The sequence below is a fragment of the Palaemon carinicauda genome, chromosome 1, assembly GCF_036898095.1.
Source record: "Palaemon carinicauda isolate YSFRI2023 chromosome 1, ASM3689809v2, whole genome shotgun sequence".
NCBI classification, from domain to species: Eukaryota; Metazoa; Arthropoda; class Malacostraca; order Decapoda; family Palaemonidae; genus Palaemon; species Palaemon carinicauda.
In genome coordinates this window covers 301,702,989-301,725,303 of record NC_090725.1, presented here as the reverse complement: position 1 = coordinate 301,725,303, position 22,315 = coordinate 301,702,989, and the positions used below count along the sequence as shown (strand labels likewise).

Here is a 22,315-nt window from a genome sequence, read left to right as displayed (position 1 = left end):
CCACTTCTAGCACAAAGTGGGTAAACCAACCTTCACAGACATGGAGTGTCACCCAGCCTTCTTGTTGGGTCTACAGATGACAAGCAGTTGACCATTCCAAATATACTAGAAATTTTTTTAGATAGGTTGGCACTCACTTTGCCTTTTAAGGCAAAATCCATGTTGGTAAGTTTCATGAACACTTCCATATCTCATCTATTTGAGGATTTTAGATTAATTAAACAATGAGGAGGGGAGAGTCCTCTCAACACTTCTCTCATAGAAAACATTAAGAAGAATTTTTAAAGCAAAACAGTGTGAACAACCTTCATAGGAAAACAGTATGGAAAAACCTTAAATGATAAACTGTAAGAACATTAAAACCTAAGATCTTAGATTAACCTGTGAGAAATATTTTGTCCCCCGCCCCCAAGGTAATAGAAATTATCTATTTCTTCTAAGATCTGCAATTCCGTCACAAAATGAATTACCACTTCCCTCTCTTACTCCTTTGCATAATACTGTATATTGTTGAACTGGATAATCTAAATTGTTATTCCTTGTTCATCTGGTCATCTTGAACATCCTTTGTAACAATTCGAGTTCATCCCCATACCTTAAATGTCTCCTAGCAACTTTCTTGACTGTAAACTTTCCAGAGGCTCCATTCGAGATAACCTCCTCTCTTTGCATGGTACTTTTCCTTTAGTTGCCAAGTGATAAAGACTGCTTCTGTTAACTTCATCCTGAATCCAACCTGACAGCAATCAAACTTACCATTTTTGCTCAGAATTTTGTGCATCTTTTTATAATTTTCGTAGCATGCATGGTCAATTTTATTTTTGTATGATTTTCAAATTGCAGCGCTTCCTTTTTTTATCTGTATATTAATATTATAATGGTCTTTTCTCATTATTCTGATTGTACTTTTTTAGATTAGATTTATATCTAGATCATATTCCCCAGAGCAGAGGCTTTCGAGGTCACTCAGTACCTTTGCATCAATAGGAAGAAACCCAATTTGCAAATGGGGGGCTGAATAGTCTTCCATGGCCCACCATTGGGGAATACAGTCTAAGAATCTTTCCTTTGAGATCGACAAGCTTTTATATGCTACCCTCTGTCTTGTCAGGTTTTGTATACTGTATTCAGGTAATCTCATGGATGATTCTCTCTCCTGCTGCTTGTATTCTAGTACATTTTCACTACTTTCCAAAATTATATCTCCATTTTTCTAGCATGTCTGTATTTTCAACTTTAATTTCTCCATTTTTGTCTTGTAAGATACTTTTTTCTTTTTAATTATTTTTCATGTTCTCAGCCACCTAGCTACATATTCTATCTTTTTTTAATTTTCTCTTTGGTGTATTAAGAATCTGGTTTCATTCATTCCAGTTTCTCTTCTTCATCCATGGTAACTGCCTTCTGGCCTTCATTTCTTGTGTGTATGCATTGCCATCATCTTCCATACCTGTCCTATGCCAGTTTGAGAGCTTCCTTATCTCTACTTTCCAATTCTAAAGCTCAATTCTACCTTGTATCTATAACCTTTCACAGATCTTACAAAGCATACTTATTATAAGGCCCTTTGTGCAACTTATTTTAGCAGTCAAAGGCTCAGTTTTTTATACTATGTTAGCTATTTCCGTTTCTATTCCTTCTTTAACATTCTCCAGATTCATGGTTTCATTTTGACAGGATTTTTTTCAGCTTCCTTGCATCTATAACTGCCACATCAGCTTACAGCAATATGTTTTGTTAAGCATGTTTTATAGTGCAGTTTTCTTTGTCATCATCTGTACTTTTCAGCACATTACAGTATAATCAGTGTGTCCACTCATATTCTATCAGCCTTTTTCTGGGTTTCTTCAAACATTAAACCTTGACTTTGGTCGTTTTTTTTTTTATCACCTCAACAAAAATACTAATACCATTACCAGAAGTGAATTATGTAGATACGAAGGATAAATATCAAAATCAATTATATGAAAAGTTGGCCATAACTTGTGTATTTTTCTAAGTACTGTATATATAATATTATTATAATTATTTTTACATGTATTACTACTATATCAGTACATCCGTCTTCACAATACCAAATATAATATATCAATATTTTTCTTTGGTTACACGAGTATGAGGGAAATTAATAGTAAGCCTAACATCCCTTGTTGTAAATAGACTTGATTTTAATTATATATTTACATTTTAAAAAGTCAAAATTCTTAAATGAACTAAAATTTACTTCTTAATATTCACTGCTGTAAAGCAGAGGTTTCTTCTGTGATATCTAAATCATAATAGGTCTGCAATAATGTTGAATATATGAATTATATGTATCTAAATGCTTGATAAATTGAGGATAAAATACATTAATATATATCTAATAGATCTATTTTAATTCTAAAAACTTCCCCTCATGTTCATATTGTTTCTCTTGAAGCTTGGCTATGTTGAAGTTTACCCCCAAAATAACAAAATTTCCATTTTCTTTCCTTTCAAGAGGCCTAAGCCTCTAGTACAGCACTGAGACAATCTATTGGTTAATAGTAATAGCCTCAGCTTGGGTATGCCATAGATGATTTGTCTTTCAATCTTTTCATTGACTTGTGGTTGATAAATTGACACTTTGTTTACCTACTTCAGATCGTAAATGTTTTAAAAAGGTTATTGAGGTTGTAAACATTAATAAGGGACATATTCTGGATAGTTTAGCAATCAGGATCGATATTCTCTGTTTCTTGTGCCACAGGCAATTTATATAATTGTTTTAGGGAAAGTAACTGTATGTTCATGACAAAACTAATAGTTTCAAATGTAAAAGGTAAGAAACTTTTAGTTCAAGAGAAAATCAAGATAAAGTAGTTGATTAAAAAGAGTATGATGAAAATGTCACTGTAGCCATTAACAAACTCTGGGCTGTGATAGTAATTAGCTTCATAGGGTCTTGTCATCTTTGGCTTAATTTGTAACATCTAAGTGAGCCAAAAAGTCTTCCGGCAAAGGCAGATATTTTTGCCTAACCTGTCAAGTTTTAAACCTCAGCCTAGTGGTTCTAGTACACCCGTTAGGAAGGGTTTTGATGGCCTATTTTAGAGCCTCGCACTCTTGAATTACTTGAAATCCTACTGCGAAAACCGCCCCCCAAGTTTCCCATTCAGTCTGATTCTTTCAATTCCTTGACTTAGAGGTAGAACACTGAGCTAATAGCCTGGACTTGAATATTCCTCTGTTTGAGCAATAACTTATTTTCACATATAGGTACATTCCTGTAGAACAAAGTGTACCTATATTTGATAAAAATCTTAAAAGTTTCAGAGAAAATTGATCGGTTGCACCATGATTCAAATGGCAGTTAGCATCGGTCTCATGTAAGCTCAGCCATTAGTGTATCTAGTGTTTTTCCTCCTAAGAAGTATTAATGTAGGTGCTAATACCTACATTGCTGGAACAAGTCCCTTACCAAGCGCATATGCAACGGTTCCTGTTCAAAGTAAACATACAGGAAAGTCTGTACATGATTCTTTAAGAATTTATCAGGCTAGGGGGAAGAAGATGAAGGCAATGTAGAGGAAGAGCCTGAATTGGATGATTTATCTCCTTTTTAATGATTAAGGATACTTATATCTGAAAGGTATAAAAATAAGTTACTTATGGTATGTTCTGATTCTAGATTAATTAATATATCACATGCACAAGAAAAGCTGCTAATCTGGTTCCTGTTTAGTGTAAAACCTTTCTTCCCACAAAAGAGTTTTGAGATGTTTAAATATGTAAATCAATTGCCTAACTTCGTTATTGATACAAATCTAATTATATCTCTTAAACAGATCATTAATGTTAATTAAATGAGACCTTTAAATGCAAGATATGAGTTACTTTATTAAAAAATTACTTTTATATTGTTAACTAGTAATAAAATGGGGAGTATTCAGTCTTAGAGAGGAGAAACTTGTAGTCATCAGAATCTTATCTTATTTTGGATTACTGTATATGACTCGGTAAGATAAAACTATTTCAGACTAACTTCCAATGCTGCAGCAGGCTTTGTATATTTAGTGATTGAGTTCAGAGAACAAGTGTGTTCCTCTATAGTTGGAACATTATCTGATGATAAGTAACATTCTTTCATTTCTTCTCCAACTCTGGGTCCAGTATTGGATAAAAATAAAATTGATAAGATGACTGCAAAAGTGGATGCCAAAATATAAAGGTAGACAATCAGGATTTCCTCCTACCATACATTTTGGCTGAAATGCAAATAGGGATGATAGAAGTTATTGGTGAATGCTATGACAGTCTTCCCCCAACAGATCTCTGTAGGGGAAAGACTTTCCACTTTTATCAGGTTTGGGAAAGACTTCATCCAGAACAGTGGGTGCTGTCCATGGCCAGAGTGGGCTATCAACTTTCCCTGTACTTCAATCTTCCCCTGTACAAGGAACCAATACCTTTTCCATGTAATAAAATCAATTTATCAAAGACCCAAGTTTTGAAAAGAGATTGTCAAATTTCTAGAAATCAATCCTATTAAAGAGGTCTTGAATCCATCTTTGGGCTTTTGTAACTGGTTATGCCTAGTTCCTAAAGCATCAGGAGGTTGGAGAATGGTTTTTGATACCTTGATTCTGCACATGTTTATACCAAATATTTGAGGGAACCTCCCTTGATGGTTCTGGGGGGCAGCAAGGAAAAGGAGATTGGAACTTTGAGATACTTTAGAGAAGTTCTTTCACATTCCTATTTATCTAAATTCAAGGAAACTCCGGTTTGTATATGGTACAAAGGTTTACCAAGTTAGGTAATGAAGCTTTGGTCTCAAGACAGCTCCTTAAGTCTCTTTTTCCAGGATTTCGGCTCCCATCTCAATAAGATTTCTGGGAATTGGAAGACTTTTATATCTGAATGACTGATTATTTCTTAATGCTTTATTGGAAAGGATTTGGGATCAAACTAGTGTACTTACTCAGGTTACTGGAAAGGTTGGGAATCCTGGTCAATTTGGAAAATATCTTTCGGTTCCAACTCAGAATATTCTATATTTGGGAATGATAATAGTAACAGTTCCTTGCAGTTTTTCTTTTTAATCCAAAAGAGGATTTGCCCACTTATTACCCACTTATTGTTTTGTTAAAAAATACCAATAGGATAAAGACAGTGTCAGTACAGATGTTGATGAGACTGCTCGGGACCATAACTTCTTTAGAAAAGTTTGTTCTGTTGGGCCAACTAAAGATTTGAGTTTGCCAGTACCTCAATCGGAACTGAACAGGATATTCAATCTAGATGCAATTTCTATTCCAGTGATGAAGAACCAACTTCAACTGCTGAGTTTGTGAGGAAATCCTTGCCAGTTATCACAGCATTTCCTTGGAAGTGAGGATTCCAGACCTTTCTCTTTCCATGGATGCTTCTAAGGAGGAATGAGGTGCAACTCTATATTTTCTTTTCCCATGGAAATTGATGATGATAGAATTGACTCTTCATATCAATTGGCTGAATCTTCCAGTAGTATTCAAGGCCCTTCAGGCTCACGAGTTGCTGGTAATGGGAACTTGCATGATGGTGGCGTTTTCAAACTCAACAGCATTAGTTTATATCCAGGAACAGGGGAAACAGAGTCAGAATCTCCAATCAGATAGCAGAAAGGATTTTGACTTTGATCAATTTGAGAGGGATAGTCCTTCTCCCAGGGTTTTTCAACAAGGAAATCAAACATCTTGGCCAATAGCAGTAGTAGGTTGGCCAAGGCACCAGCCATCCATTGCAATACTACCTGCTAGAGTTATTGGGTACTTTAACCGGCCAGACAGTACTACTGTCTGGTTATGGCTCATTTTTCCTTTGCCTATGCATACACTGAATAGTCTGGCCTGTTCATTCCACATTCTCCTCTGTTCTCATACACCTGACAACACCTAGTTTACCAAAGAATTCTTCGCTCAAGGGGTTAACTACTGCACTATAATTGTTCCATAACTACTTTCCATTTGGTAAGGGTAGAATAGACTATTTAGCTATGGTAAGTAGCTCTTCTGGGAGGACTCTCTCGGGTAGCGCCATAGCCAATGCACCATGGTCTTCCATTGTCTTGAGGTAGAATTCTCTTGCTTGAGGGTACACTTGGGCCCACTATACTAATTTCTCTTTGTCTTGTTTTTTAAGTTTTTATAGTTTAAATATGAAAGAGCTATTTTAAAGTTATTACTGTTAAAATATTATATTTTAATAGGTCATTACTTCTTCTATAGTTTATTTCTTTGTTTCCTTTCCTCACTGGGCTATTTTTCCCTGTTGGAGCCCTTGGGCTTATAGCATCCTGCTTTTCCAACAAGGGCTGTACCTTAGGTGGTAGTAATAATAATAATAATAATAATAATAATATTTTGGGAGTAGACCCTCTTTTAAGCAGGTTTTATTAAAAGTGATTGCTGCCTCAGTGGCGTTAATCTTATAATTAACTTTTTCTATTGTTCTTATTATCTTCTTCTCTTCATTTGAACAATCCGTCAGTAACTGGGAAAGGGACATATCAATAGGAAGGTGATGAAGACCATATCATTCACAATTTGTCTTTAATATATCACAACACATTGTAAAAGTACAGATAATATGTACAAAGTATAAAACACTATCACAATGTTAGTGCACACAAAGTAATTGTCACTTTTATACAAAATTTATAAATTACGTGGTGTTAAGTTTAACACATCCTTCGACTCAACCGGTTTCGAGCAGTGAGAAGGTTTTCTGCTCATTGTCAAGAGTGAACTGAAATGCAGGTGTTGTTTTGATGGCTTATATACGGAGTCCTGCTACGAGATTCCATCTTCACTGGTTAAGAACCGCCCTAGGGCGGAGACCGTTAATCCTATTGGGTGGTGGCCTCTGCCTCGCCTCGCCTCCAAAAACATAATTTCATGACAACAAGGGAGCATATAGTGAAAAATGTAACAATCATCGGCCATGCCCCTGACAGTAGACGTCTCCGGATAATGGAAGCTATTTTTATTCAACAACAAAGACCTAACCTCAACACCACGCAAGAAGGGACCTTATTGCCAACATGTATAAGGTCCACTATCAACAATAGTCCAGGCAATAACAACTATGACAGGACTGATATAGCTGAAGGTCAAAACAGGGATTATCTCCTGACAGAACCAGAGCCAGTAATCCCACCAAACATCCCGGCGAGGCAGAGGCCACCACCCAATAGGATTAACGGTCTCCGCCCTAGGGCGGTTCTTAACCAGTGAAGATGGAATCTCGTAGCAGGACTCCGTATATAAGCCATCAAAACAACACCTGCATTTCAGTTCACTCTTGACAATGAGCAGAAAACCTTCTCACTGCTCGAAACCGGTTGAGTCGAAGGATGTGTTAAACTTAACACCACGTAATTTATAAATTTTGTATAAAAGTGACAATTACTTTGTGTGCACTAACATTGTGATAGTGTTTTATACTTTGTACATATTATCTGTACTTTTACAATGTGTTGTGATATATTAAAGACAAATTGTGAATGATATGGTCTTCATCACCTTCCTATTGATATGTCCCTTTCCCAGTTACTGACGGATTGTTCAAATGAAGAGAAGAAGATAATAAGAACAATAGAAAAAGTTAATTATAAGATTAACGCCACTGAGGCAGCAATCACTTTTAATAATAATAATAATAATAATAATAATAATAAGTTGAGCAGAAAAAACCATTCTTCCAAATGTATAGTCTCTACATCCATCAGTGTCTAAAGTACTGTAATTGGTGGGGATCACTAAACAATAGAAAGAATAGTTGTGTTTCCTAGTTCCAATTCCTTTGGCATGGAAGTTGGATGCACAGTTACAAGACTGGTCAAACCTGAATCTCCTATGATATACAAATTCAGGGTGCTTACAGACAGCAGGATAACTATGGTGGCTGCATTTTGTTATAAAAGACAATATTTTCAAATCTGCAGCCTCTTTTGTCAGAGCCGTCTGAGAAGATTGAAATAGGTTGCCGTACAAGTTCAATCTCCTTGACAATCAGCTTTAGGGGCAGTGCTCCAAACACAAACTTGCTATATCTAACCGCATGAAGACTGTACACAGTATTTTCCAAGACAAAGCGTTTTCAAATTCCTCCAGATTATATTTCTTAGGTTCCAAAAGACAATTTAATAATAATGTGTATCTATGGCAACAGAATATTTATTTTAATTGGTACAGGACAAGGAATGTCGGTAATTAGGACTAGTTTGGATAATATAGTTAAATTCTTGCTTTTACTTTTATATTAAAATTAAAAGGTAACAGATCCATGCTATATATTGTACTCTAGCATCTTTCAGTTATTATTGTGGATATATTTAGGTCTTTTGATGTTGAAAAACCTAGGGTATTTAGTGTTTTTTCTTTTTTATCCAGATGTAGCATTCGAATATAGAAAAACTTTGTATTCCAAACCTTTGAAACATCTGTTAAATAAAGATCTCATGGCCAAGACTTTTCTTGTTAGCATTAGAGTTAGTTAAATGTAATAGTGAACTAAATGCTTAGGAAAGAATAAGATACTCTTATTTCTTTTGCAGAGCTAAGAATAATTTTAAGACTAAGGTTTGTCTCAATTCTTTCAGATTCCTTCTCTAGGAAAAGACGTTAAGGTTACATCAGAATAGATTTCTTGTCCTGTGAAAACTATCAAGCATTATTTGGACAATATTACAGATATTAGGTGCTATGTTCCTAATTTATTTGTTTTCTGGGGTTAAGATGTCAAAGGCAGTGTCCTTTACAGAGGGTCACATAGACTCTCAGGGAATCTGATCAAAGTCAAATGAAAGACTAAAATTGCAGCGATTTCTTATTTTTTGTAGGACTCTTTCTTTGAAGAGTTTTAGCAGCGCTTTAGTTGTGTACTAATAGTCTAGGCAATTAGTTTTGACTTAGAATAAAGAATAAGCATCTATGTTCACCCTACCCAAGGTTACTACGATTAACCAATAGACTGTCTCAATGTTTTACTAGAGGCATATGCCTATTAAAAGGAAATAGATTGGAAACTTTTAATTTTGGGGTAGACTTCTTTATCAGCCAATCTTTTTGAGAGTAGCAATATGAACAGGTAGACGTCAATATAAGCCAAACTTTAAGAGAGAAGCAATATGAACACCAGGAGTATGGAAATAAATGCTATCAAAAACCCCTTTCTTTTTTTTACCAAATGCAAAGGATAAAATTATGAATAACTTCAGTAAGAAAGAGAAAATTTCATTTGTGAATGGTATGTCACCTGGAATGTAAAGAAAGATGAATCAATGATTGACTAGATGAGCAGTAGTAGAAAATAACTTACTATAAAAATGTTCATATACACCCAAAAATGTCATCAAAGTAAAGTAACTGGAGTTAGAGATGGTAAAAGAAGATCTACACAGTTGAGCCAAAGATTAGCACACGGAGGATGATATGAGTGGCCTCCATACGTTAATTTGCTACCACCGCCGGCTAGGCACACACCGCAGACTTCACCTTCGTTCATCTGACTCTCGCTACCTGGCATTTCCACCTGCTAATATAAGAAAAAAGTAAGGTCACAGTTTATTCATATAACTGGCTATGAAATAAGCTTATGCTCAGCCTATTTAAAACTGTATTCTACTAGCATTTTCCAAATGGCTAGCAAAATAGTGATTTTCCTTATTTCAATACTTAATCAATATTGCTATTGTTTTAAGCATAGTTTCCACCTGTCTTTAAATAACCTAAATAACCTACATGAGAATGACACCTATATCACCAGATATCTGTATTGTGACAGTACTCCCATTCGTTTATGTTTTCACAAACCTTTCACCATGTTAAGGGATCACCACTTGGAAAGATTTGCTTGTGTGTTAAGGAATAAATGGCCACTATTACTGGTTTTATATGTATACTGTATTAAAAAGTTTGATTCCCAAAACTTTAAACAGGATATGAGTTAGCAGCTTGAGTGGATGTGAATGTGTTGAGGTGGTTTGGCCATGTTGAGAGAATGGAAAATGGCTGTCTGCTAGAGAAGGTGATGAATGCAAGAGTTGATGGGAGAAGTACAAGAGGAAGGCCAAGGTTTGGGTGGATGGATGGAGTGAGGAAAGCTCTGGGTGATAGGAGGACAGATGTGAGAGAGGCAAGAGAGCGTGCTAAAAATAGGAATGAATGGCGAGCGATTGTGACAGTTCCGGTAGGCTCTGCTGCTTCCTCCGGTGCCTTGGAAGACCCCGGAGGCAGCAGCAGTAGGGGATTCAGCATTATGAAGCTTCATCTGTGGTGGATAATGTGAGAGGGTGGGCTGTGGCACCCCTAGCAGTACCAGCTGTACTCGGTTGAGTCCCTTGTCAGGCTGGGAGGAACGTAGAGAGGAGAGGTCCCCTTTTCTGTTTCATTTGTTTGATGTCGACAACCCCCCAAAATTGGGGAAAGTGCCTTGGTATATGTATGTATGTATGTACCTATATACTTTTTATCTCATTAATGTAAATGTTTCAAAGTAATTTCTCACCATCGAGAACTTAGTGATAAAATTCACTTCCAAACAATCATGGTTTTAAAGTAGCAAATAATTAGTTTTATTGTTCCATGAACTCTTCTCAAAATTTAAAAATATATTCTTAAGAAAATATTTTGGCAGTGACTTGGAATCATTTAAAATTTCAGGTTATGTAACATGTATAGGAAGCTTCAATAATTTGCCAGGATATACGTCAAATTTTTTTCAATGCTCACATGAACTTGGAGGCCGAATCTTTGGTCCCTCAGTGCACACTCATCAAAATTTTTCTGAAAATTCGCATTAAAAATCCAAGCAAATATTCAAAACTACTGTATAAGATCGCAATCTTATCTTTGATTATAATGGTGCCATATAAAATTGGCACAGTCCTTAATACAAATGAGGATTTTACCTATGCCAAAGATAAAATATGGAACATATAGTCTTAAAGAAATCTGCATTTTATTGCTGATAAAATTAAATTTATATGTTCACTTTAAAAAGCTTCCGATAACTTGAAAAAATCATGGGTATAGTTAATTTCTTCACAATCTCAACGTACGATCCTTCACAAATTGGTTTCCTATTTCCAAAAGACTGAAAATATTTCTTTTCTTAAAAGAACTTACGCAATAACAGCAATATTATTTCCATTTTCCTATATATTCTGCTACCTTGAAATTTGCTTCCCTCAATTTTATTCAAAAGGAAACTTTAATAATAATGAATTCTTGATACTTAAAATTTAAGAGTTTTTTAAGTTTACTTACAACAATCTTTTATAATGAACAATGTAGAATTAACTTATTCCTGTTTCCACTATATTTCCATGGTATACATAGATGACTTCAGTATATTTCATGAAACAAAATTAATACATTATAGAAACTAATCTTGCTGTTTAGCTAACTTACCTTTGACAAGCTGCTTTCTGAATCTAGTAGTATTTCCTCCCACAAAGATTTTGCCTGCGCTAACAGCTGGTCAACTTTGATGCTTGTGGTTACACGTTGACTCGACTTGGAAATTCTGTCACATACGTACCAAACTTCCTGCAAATCTGATATGAACAATTTAAACATAACTTTAACCAATCTAGATTTCAAGAATTATAACTAGATATAGTCAAAGTTCTTTATATAAACTTATGATTTAACATTGTTTGAGCTCCATTTCAATTTTACTAAATATGATATCTAACTTACTAAATAAATAATCTTGCATCTGGGTGGTTGCAAGAACCTGTGACTTCAATTTTTTGTCCATGAGTTTAGTCAAGATACCTTGACCTTGTTCTAATAATTTCAAGCTTCCCTCCAAACAGCGTTGCCATGACCCTGTGTGGGCCTCATCGTAGCTATTCTGAAAAAAAAAAAAACTTGTATGCTGTACTGAACAAATAATTAAAAGCACTGTTTACATAAAAAAATATTCACAATGTAAATTTATATCTTTTTGTAGTATTCAATAACAATGCATCACAAATGATAAATTAAGTTATGAAACTAATTCAATAGATAGTATACCAAACTTTATCATCAAAAGTATGATTACATATCACTGAAAAACAGATAACATAAGCTTGGTATTTATCTGAAAGCCAATTTACAGCAATATAAAATCCCAACTTTTCTATTTATAATTTTATATAGAAAATTTTCTTAAACACCCATTCTTTTGCTTGAGGATGCACTTGACCCACTATTCTATTTTTTCTCTTAATCTTTTCTAAATGGTGTGTTGGGCAGGTCAAATAGCAGGCAGGGGACACCTGATGGTTTATCAAAAAGTTGCATTTTCCCTATTCGTTTATCATCTTCTATAGCATTCCTTTTCAAAACCATCCTTACTGTGTTTTCTCTACTGGAAGTGGCTCTCTTGGAGGATACTAAACCTTGCCTGATGTATCGGCTCCGTCAGGTTGACCACTTTTATTGAACATTTTACCTTTTAGTCAATGAGTTGCATATTTATTTTTTCACTACATAGTTAAGTACACATTTCTTATCATTGTTCTTAAGGTTTCTTCATGTAGGATAGCCCTTTTAATTGTTCTAATTTCTTAGTCTGTCTGGAGATATTGAGCAAAATCCAGGACTACTTGAAAGGTTTAAAGGCCACTCATGAATGGCAGAGGCACGGGACAGTGACATTGTCCTATCAAGCAGGACAATGCCCTAGAGACTGATCATATATGCATATGATCAGCACTTAAACCTCCTCTCCACCCAAGCTAGGACCAAGTAGGGCCAGGCAATGGCTGCTGATGACTCAGCAGATAGACCTGTAGGGCCCCCAAACACCCCATCCATAGCTCACAGGGATGGTGAGGGTGCAGCAACCAAAGAAACTCACAAGTTTAAGTGGGACTTGAACCCCAATCTGGCATTTACCAGTCAGGGACCTTACCACATCGGCCACCACAACCCAAGACTTGTGTGCATCCAAGACTTGACCGATCTCATAAGCTCTCCCCCTCTTGTGATGTCAGTCATGAAATTCTGAGCAGCCTTTGTGAAAAATCTATTCTATCTATACCAAGGAACTTGCCCCAATTTTAGGGGGTAGCTGACATCACACAAATGAAAAAAAGGGAACCTTTCCTCTTTACACTCATCTCAGCCTGATGAGGGACTCGACCGAGATCGACTAGTACTGCTAGGGTGCCACAGCCCACTCCCCCCCATTATCCACCACAGATGAAGCTTTATAAGCTGAATCCCCTACTGCTGCTACCTCCGCGGTCATCCAAGGCGACCAGAAGAAGCAGGAGAGCCTACCCGAACTGTGTCACAATCGCTCACCATTCATTCCTTTTTCTGGCATGCTCTTTTGCCTCTCTCACATCTATCCTCCTATCACCCAGAGCTTTCTTCACTCCATCCATCCACCCAAACCTTGGCCTTCCTCTTGTATTTCTCCCATTTGAAATTTATGTACTTCAAAAGTGATCTTAAACTTGTTTTATTTAAAAATCTTGAAAGTTTTCATTTATCAAATTTTGTTGATTAATTTCAGAATATAGTATCCAAATATTTTTGCCCTAAAGTCTTTACATTAAAGCGTAATTGTTTAACAATTGTAATTCTGATGAAGTCGTAGGAAAAAAAAGATGAAAAAGTCTACAAACATGTGTCGACGCCAAATAATAAATGGAGAAACGTAAATGCAGTTTACCTGTTAACCTGGAAACTATCTGAGGCTCAGATTTTTCTGAGAGACGCAGTCTTCAATTTTTGGATGCCACTAAAATACAGTATATGTTTAATTTAGCAAACCATATTGCACTCTGATATGCATATTTCACTTAAGACAAATTATTCTTTTTCAGTAGACCTGTTAATTACAAGAGGATCTCTCAAGGACAAACTAACGACCCAGAGAAACCAAGAAAGAGTCCTAGGTTTACTCCAGTTTCCCTCAGTAACAGACACATTACTGAGATTCAATCTAGTAGATATCAATCGAGTTTGGCGGTCCAAGAGAACAATAAATATCGAGTCTAAATTTCTCGGGTTCCACCTACACTAGGGGAAAAAACTTCAACAATGGACGAAGGTCAAAAACCTAGCAAACTCAGTACCTTTCTTTACGATTCTCAGCAACAACATTGGTAGTCCATTTAGATGACTCTCTAAGCGTTTAAGGAGGATATTCCCAATACGAATAGGTCCAGGGGTTGTGGAAAGTGGCACTCCGACAACATCCAATATCTTAGAAGTCAAGGAAATGTTCTTGACTTTAATAGGTCTTTCCCCGTCACAGAAACAACATATCAGTTTAATTTTAGACAGCCGAGTGATAGTCCACTGCATTAACAGGGGAGGTTCCAAATCAAGTCACATAAATTAAGTGATGGTAGCTATCTTTTCAATGACAACAGGGAACCTTTGCCACCTGTCAGCTGTTCACCTGGCGGGAGTAAGAAATGTGGTTGAGGATGTTCTACCAATGACACCTCCGCAGGAGTCGGAATGGTCCTTAACCAAAAAGTCATTTAACTCACCCAGAAATAGATTTTTCCTTCGTCAAAATCCCTTTTTCAGTAGACCTGTTAATTATGTATATGATGACTTGGAGGTCTAGTCTCCTGGTAAGTGACAATATATGATAATCAGCAACAACCTTGTAACATAGCGAACACTTAGCAATTTACATAATCCTTCAACTACCATTAATTGAATATAATCTAAGGCCAATACACAGCTACACTTTATATTTATCAATCAACATAAATTTATGAAATATGTGAATATGAATTCCTATATTTTGACAAGCAAAACCAACATAATAATCAAGTTACGGTTTGTTAGGGGGAAGGGTTACTTAGTAAAAAACAATAAAATTCCCCCCTAAAATATTTTTGTCATAAAATTTGACAGAATACTAAAAAAACCACAACTACAAATGAAAAGAATGATTTTCCTGAATTGATAATACACAACTTATTATCTGGTTACAACAACGTACAGCACAGTATCACAACATTTTGTGAATACCAGTACAGTATTAACAAAAACCTTGCATATATTATTGTTACACATGCACATGAATATATTTTGTCAAAAATATTCTCCAGCCCCACTTTTGAGCAATTTAGAAATACCTTAGTTGCTTCCTCTCTGATGATACTATATTTATCCATAAGTCCTCCAGTAAATGAATCTAAAACTGTATTTGGGCCTGCTGACTGGGTAATTCCACCTGAACCATTGCCATTTGGTGACAAACCTGCAAGATGATAAAACAAAAATAAAAAGACTAAGTTTATTAATCTGATAAATTGAAATCTTACTACTGTACATATCTGCTGTTTTATGATATGCTAAATGCCAAAAAACTTCTACTTAACCATTAATGTATTTTTCATGGACCATTAAAAGAAAAACCTTGGTATTAAAGGATGATAATCCATCCATTAAGAATCCCTTGACATAAATTGACAGAGTATTCTCACCCATTAAGATTTTAATAGCAGTGATAAAGACTTTTAAAAATTATGCATATCAAATTTCTCAATAACCTATGAACAAGAGGGGACAGGGATGACAAATTCTTAACTAATGTTGGATTACAAACAACTAAAGAAGTTTATTTGAAGCTTGTATTAATTATCTGTTTTTCTTTACTTCTGTGAAATATTCTTTACAATAAAATGCATCCATTGGGTTGAAAATAGAACTGATATCTAAATCAAAGTGCGGAATTAATATTTTTAGAGATAACTGATGTCAAAATTGCAGTGTGGAATTAATATTTTAGAGATCAAAGGAAACTATAGTCAAAGACACTTATCCACATTGAAAAAGATGAACTGAGAGGCAGATGCGAAATAAACTTTTTCTTATTTTAACTTAAGTACTTCACTGAATACATTTAACCCACTACAATAGTCATGTCTTCTGTGTAGCTAGACTTGTAAGGTAAATCAAATTAGAATTTATTCGACTAAAGTAACCCCTTGATGAGCTACTGGCAGAACTTGTAAGCGAACAGAAACGCATGTTATTCGAAACGTGATTTGATTCAACACAAACAACAAACATAATTATAAAAATTTGATTGAATAAAAAATCTAAGACCATTTACAATATGATATATCATCTCCCAAAATAAAACAGATGTTGCTTAAGGTCGCTTACTTTAGCATGACAAGTGATACAAGTATCTATATTATCTACTTGACTTTTACCTTGCAATCTGGAAATCTAATAAAGCGACAAAGTATAAGGAACTACAAGGGTTTAGCTGCAGATGGATCAAAGTTAGTTAAATAATTTGAGACGAGAGGAACACAATAGACCCAAAAATGGAAATCAGGCTAGTGTAAGCCTCCAACAATCGAAGGCTCGCTGGCCCTCTGAGAATAACAAAAGAATTTTGACAAGTTACAATCTAAAATCTCATCAATGACTTGACCGGAGAGTATTGACATGTCATATCGTTATCCAATCCATGAAAGACAACTAATTTCTCTGCTCATCCACTTGGCTTGCCTTTTCGGTCGTTATGAAAACTAAGGTTAGTCGTGTTTTTCACAATGTTGTTGTACTCACAATGGTATTTTTCAGTGAGGAAAATAACATTAACTTATAACACAATAAGCACTTACCACAATCTGAAAGAAGGGAAGCCAATTAAACATCAATAAACATTTAAAAAACCGGCAAATAAAGTGATTCAAGACAACTCCCTACTTGATTACCCACAAAGAGTATCTCTTTAGTCAACCAACTTACAAAAATTATTTTCGTTTATGAGGTGCAATGATGTGGTCAATACTAGATATCACATTCAAATCAAAGAGAATATTATGCTACAGGTGAGTCTTATACTGTACAATTCAATACATCTGCATTATAGAACGCTTAAGACCTAAACGGGAACTGGAATTGCTAGCCTTTTTTCTGAATGAGACAAGAATACATATTGACTGTATCCATCATGAAGTTGATAACCAAGGGATATATACGGTCTAGAAAGGGGCTATATCAGCATATTTGAAAGAATAAGAAGCTTCCAAACTTACATTACTCAACTTATTAGGGTATTTCTCAGCAATAAGGTATCATAAGGTTTGAAAGAGATAATTCCCCACTTTCAAGGTGTCCTTAATCTACCTGTATCGTAGGTTGAACAGAGGAAAAATCAGATGATTTCCCAATTTATTTACAACTAGAGTGAATGTGGGGGATACTGCACAAACACGTGCAGGACTCATTTGTTAGTGTTTGTACTAGTACCTATATTTACCCACTTGAATTAACCTGTGATGAGCTAGTAGCTGAGCTTGTATGAGAACGAAACGTTGTCAAAGAAAACATGATGCAAGCACTCAAGTCGAGTTGAAGCTTTGTTCACCCAAACAAGGTTTAAGGGAATCATCAAATATGCCTTACCATCCACTTATGTAATACAATATACTGTAATTTAGGAGCATTTACTTTAGCAATTGGAGGGATATTCGGATCTAGACTACCCAATCTGTCCTCTGCCTCCAAATCTAACTTTTATAGAATGTCTAAGATTGAGGTATCAAAGGGTTTAGAAGAGGATGGGTCTAAATTGTTTAAAGAATTTGTGAGAGGCTTTCAAATCTAACACAAAAAAATTTCAGAGCCCTTGCTGAAAGAAACACTTTGAACACTAGACTTAATCTGGGGGGTTTAGGTTTGGTTGGCCAATAGGCTGGATAGGACCCAAGTTGCCTGAACTTTAAAAAATGAAGCTAGTGATGTAAAGTACTTAGGAAGCTCATCACTATCGAAAGTTAACATGATTATGTGAATTGTCTAAAGGTGAAGGCTTGTCGTTATGGTCATCATCCCCACTACAATCAACTATCATAGACTTCCCTGACTTTTCCCTTGATTTAACAGCAAGTTCTCTTTATTGCCTTGCACTGCTAAACTTCCTTGACAGCCATCAAAACACACCATACGATGATTTTGAGATAAAATATTTCATGTAAAAAAGTCAACTATAAAAAGTAGAATAAATTGGTATTAAAGTGAATTTAAATCCTTACCATTTCCATTTATTGAAGATAAGTCTGTCATAGCCAATGAAGAATCCAATGAGAGTCCACGCAGCTGTTCTTCTACACCACCTATTTCAGTTCTGTGGAGTTAGAAAATAAAAAATTATTAACTTTGGAAAATATAAAACTTTAATAACACTAAAACCGATCAGCAAAAATTACCCAGTTTCTTCATTGCTATCTAATAACAAAAGATTAAGTATAGGATAACTGTACTTGACATATCCTAAAAAAAGAAGTATGATAACATGAAATTTGGGTTCTTCAAGATAAAAACGGCTTACGTACATCTTTAAAACACTATGCGAAGCACAGGAGTTTGCCGCAGAATGATTAGCACAACAAAATCTCAAGGAAATTGGGTTAACTTCTCCAGGAACAACCAGAACATAACTAAAATATTTGCATATTTGGCAGACCCAATCCTTTCCTTTCACGCAGATGATCCAACATGCAATATTGTCATCAAAGGAGATGCTGCCTTTTGTAGCAAAGCTGAACAGGAAATGCTAACCTACAAGGCTCCACTAACAAAGAGGCAGATACTAGTCCTTTTATGCTGCATATGTTGAAGATATCTCACATGCAATCATATGTTTTTCAAACACTGATGATGTCATCATAATAACATCTAGCATGGAAAAGAAAGGGATTTTGACGAAGGAAAAATCTATTTCTGGGAAGAGGCCTGTGACGGCCGGTGAGAGAAAGGTCCTTCCTTATACCTTTCCTAATATAAATCTTCCAAATATACTAGAGAAAGATAAAAGCATGGAATGCAGAGGTTACAACCCTCGCGCGAACACCTTGTAGGTGTCGTGTATTAAACAAAGGCGTGTGAAAACCACTATTCACAGGTTGTCTTCCATTTAGATAATCCCTTCATCAATGGGGAGGGCCGTGACAGGCCCTAGAGAACATGGTTGAACTCCCCAACGACACCTACCACGCGCGCCCTCTAGGACATCCTTCTGTAATTGGACTTGCATCAAGCCAAGTTTTTTTTGGGCACAGTGTTTTTTCGAAGAGTTTCTCGTTATTTCAACATGACTGACGTTGTTACTTCACCCTTACCAATGTTAAGTACCATAGTTTGTTTTGGCAGCTTTTGGCAGTACCGGGCATTTGTTCTGTTTCCATTATGGTGGTTTTTAGTTTTGGAAGCGATTGTCCTGCCGAGGTATCGGCAGCCATTTTGGGTATGTTCACTTCGGTAAATTTTCTAGTTATTTTTGCCCATCTGGTACTCTGTCAGCTAGGTTATATCACTTACGTTTTATGGCCTTTTATGTTATCATTAATTATTATTAGTTTTTACTATGGTATTTATTTGCTTGCAAGTCCAATTTGGACCTACGAAGAATAGCGATTTAAAGATAGCGTTTTAAAGCATAGTAGCGATTTAAAGCTTAGCGATTTAGTCTGTTAATTTGTACCCTGGAGGGTTCGTTTTAGACTATATCCTTGTTTATTTGTTACGTTGTCGTTATTCTTCGTTATTACTATTACTAAGAAAAAGCAATCAATTTTATTAATTTTCTTATTTATTGTGTGATGTTAATTTTTTAATATGTAACCTTGAGAGCGAAAGCATAGAGTGCTTGTTTCCTGTTCTACAGGTATGAGTTATCCTTTCTCTCGTTTTCTTTGAGTAAGAGGTGAATTTCCCGTTCTCCGTTTTTATACGATCACGGGTTATTCAGGCCTCCTCTCAGTATCAGAATTGATGATACTACGTTTAATATTATAACGATTTATTGATGTGGTTACTGTTAATATAGCTAACACTATTATTAGGTACGTTAGTGTATGAGTCATTAATTGGGGTCGTTTTATACCGACACCCTTAGCTCCGCCTTGAGTTATGCTTAGCTCCGCCTTGAGTTATGCTTAGCTCCGCCTTGAGTTATGCTCCGCTATAATGGATACTCATTGGGTGAGAACTAGTTATCGTTCCGGAGCAGATTTTTGGAGTGCAACGGTGAAATCCGGTACTCGGACTCCGGCTGAAGCCTTTTACACACGAACCTTTGTCATGTTTGATCACAATTACACCGTTAAGGCCCCCGTTTTCATCGTATCTCCGGCTTCACTGGAGATAACTCATTCATTGAGGTTAATGTTATCGTACCGGAGACGGTCACGATATCACGATGACAGGCCTTTGCTACCGGACCTTCGGTAAAAACAGAGATCAAGCAGGAGTCCAGAACCGGAGTTAACAGTGTGATACCGATGAAGTTTAGAGATTCATGCTACGTGGTTACTGGTTTCTATTATAATTTATTAATTTATTAAGGTGTTAGCTACTACCATACTCACACATAATTAAGATTTAAGTGTTTCTGATTCATAAGTCAATGACAAGAATCTCAAGGTACATCCAGACTTATGTCTTCTTTCTTTTTACAGAAAGTCCGCTGCACTGCCAGGGGCTGCTCCGCTGCCTTTACTGATCCCATGGGCCATGATCTATGCCGGGCCCATGCCCATTGCGCCATATCCTTCTCTCGGGAACCGGGACAAGCCCCCTATACGATATGGTTTCCGGAGTCATGCATGCTCTGCTATGAGCTGTCAGCCCTACTCCTGAGCGAGGAGGTAAGTTGGTTCTAGTGTCCCTGTTAATATCCTTTGCGAAGAATTAATTGCTCTTTATATATTGACTTCATCATTAATTCCCTCTCTCCTCTTTCAGGCTGATGATGAATCTCTCAGGGAGGCGAGAGCTACTCTCCGGCCTTGGGTGTCAGGGTTTGGGAGGAATGCGCCGGCCGGCGCACCCTATCTCCTTGATGGAGACATGGCTTCTCGCCTATTCCCAGGCTCTACTACTGCAGCAGTTCCACCGGAGACAGCGGCCCCGTTAATTGAAGTGGTTAGAGCAACCATTCTAACTGAGGAAGAGGTTTTAGTGACGGAGGCCGAGCCCTACCTAGGTCTAGACGAGGAACCCATGGATGAGCAGGTAGGTGGTGTTGAGTTGGTGGACACCCTTTCACCCCACACTCCTTCCTCTACTACTTCCTTTCACGGCTTTGATAAACCTACGGCTTCTCCTCGAGGTCCCTCCGTTCCTGTACGACCCAAGGTGAAGCCACTACGTACCTTTAAGCCTTCAGCTTTGCCATTATCAGTGTCACCGGTTCCGGGACCCTCAAAGGATCCTGATGTTCATATTACTATACCTAAAACCGTGACTCCTAAGAAGTCAAAGTCCACTAAGTCCAGGGCTTCGTTAGAGGATCAGGCTCGGGAGCCCCCTTTATCCGCCGCCATGGTCAGGGATATTGTGAAAGAACAGATACAACAATATCTTCAACAGTCTAGGGCAGACCGAGGAGCTATGACGGAGCTCAAAGATATGGTGGCAAGTCTCATCCGTTCCGGAACTCAGATGCCCCCTCCTTCAGCCCCGGACGCATCGAAGTTACCTCCCTTCGAGAAAAACAACCCTTGGAGGTTTGCCTTACATGCTCCATATATTGATGGTACCATAACTCTAGAGGGCATAGGCACCCGTCCTCTAGAGGACTTAGAATTTTACCCTCCGGGACTAGAATTCCCATTCAACGGCTTCGTCCGATTGAAAGAACATGCCTTGGTTAGGTTAGACAAGGTACCGAAGGAAACGGTAATATTCCCTAAAGAGCAGGCCCAAGCTTTCTGGGCCAGGACGTTGTCAGACTGGGGGTGCACTAATTCCAAGCTCACCCCACACAAAGGAGCCTACACCATATTTACAGCTTCTCCAGTTATTACCTTGCCTATTACAGATAAAGTGGAAGCTCTTACTTTTCAGGCTATCAAAGAAGGTTCTGCCATGCCGGCTCTTAAAGAGACCGATCCCACCTCCATGCTCATTCCGAGTACCGTTACTATCTGGGATGATGGCCCCGCGACTTTCACAGTAGGGAAGTTAGACCCAGATTGTGCCTCTAATCTGTTCTCCGAGAAGCTTCCTAAATTACCAGATATTCTTCTCAAGACTGAGTTTGAGGCACGGAATAGGTTGGCTAGGTCTCTCCACTCCATTACCTCCGTGGAGTCCCTAACCTCACTTTATCCGACCGAGACCTTGTTCCGGGTATTCACAAAGAACCTGTCTCTGTCCTTCCAAATCGACTTACACGAGTTTTGTTCGGATCGGGTTAGTTGCAGGAAGCACGTTCTTTCTGAGGCCTCGATCAGGCATGAACCGAATAGGCTGATAGCTTCCCCCTGCTGGGGTAAGAACCTTTTTCCTCAGGAGGAGGTGAACAAGGTACTACA

At 37.0% G+C, this 22,315-nt stretch overlaps 1 protein-coding gene across 2 annotated transcripts in view; it reads right to left on the bottom strand.

Annotated features, from left to right (window-relative positions):
* LOC137658331 (synergin gamma-like) overlaps positions 1 to 22,315 on the bottom strand; it is a 108,411-nt gene that overhangs the window by 23,874 nt on the left and 62,222 nt on the right. Inside the window, exons 10-14 of one of the 2 annotated variants that reach the window (XM_068393013.1) lie at positions 18,032 to 18,123; positions 15,110 to 15,234; positions 11,709 to 11,865; positions 11,418 to 11,563; positions 9,325 to 9,540 (exon numbers count right to left, since the gene is read on the bottom strand). In XM_068393013.1, coding sequence (XP_068249114.1) covers positions 9,358 to 9,540; positions 11,418 to 11,563; positions 11,709 to 11,865; positions 15,110 to 15,234; positions 18,032 to 18,123 — 703 coding nt within the window. In that variant the 3' untranslated portion in view covers positions 9,325 to 9,357. Of the gene's footprint in view, positions 1 to 8,345; positions 9,541 to 11,417; positions 11,564 to 11,708; positions 11,866 to 15,109; positions 15,235 to 18,031; positions 18,124 to 22,315 lie in introns of those variants that run through there. The other variant, XM_068393005.1, reaches the window with a different exon arrangement.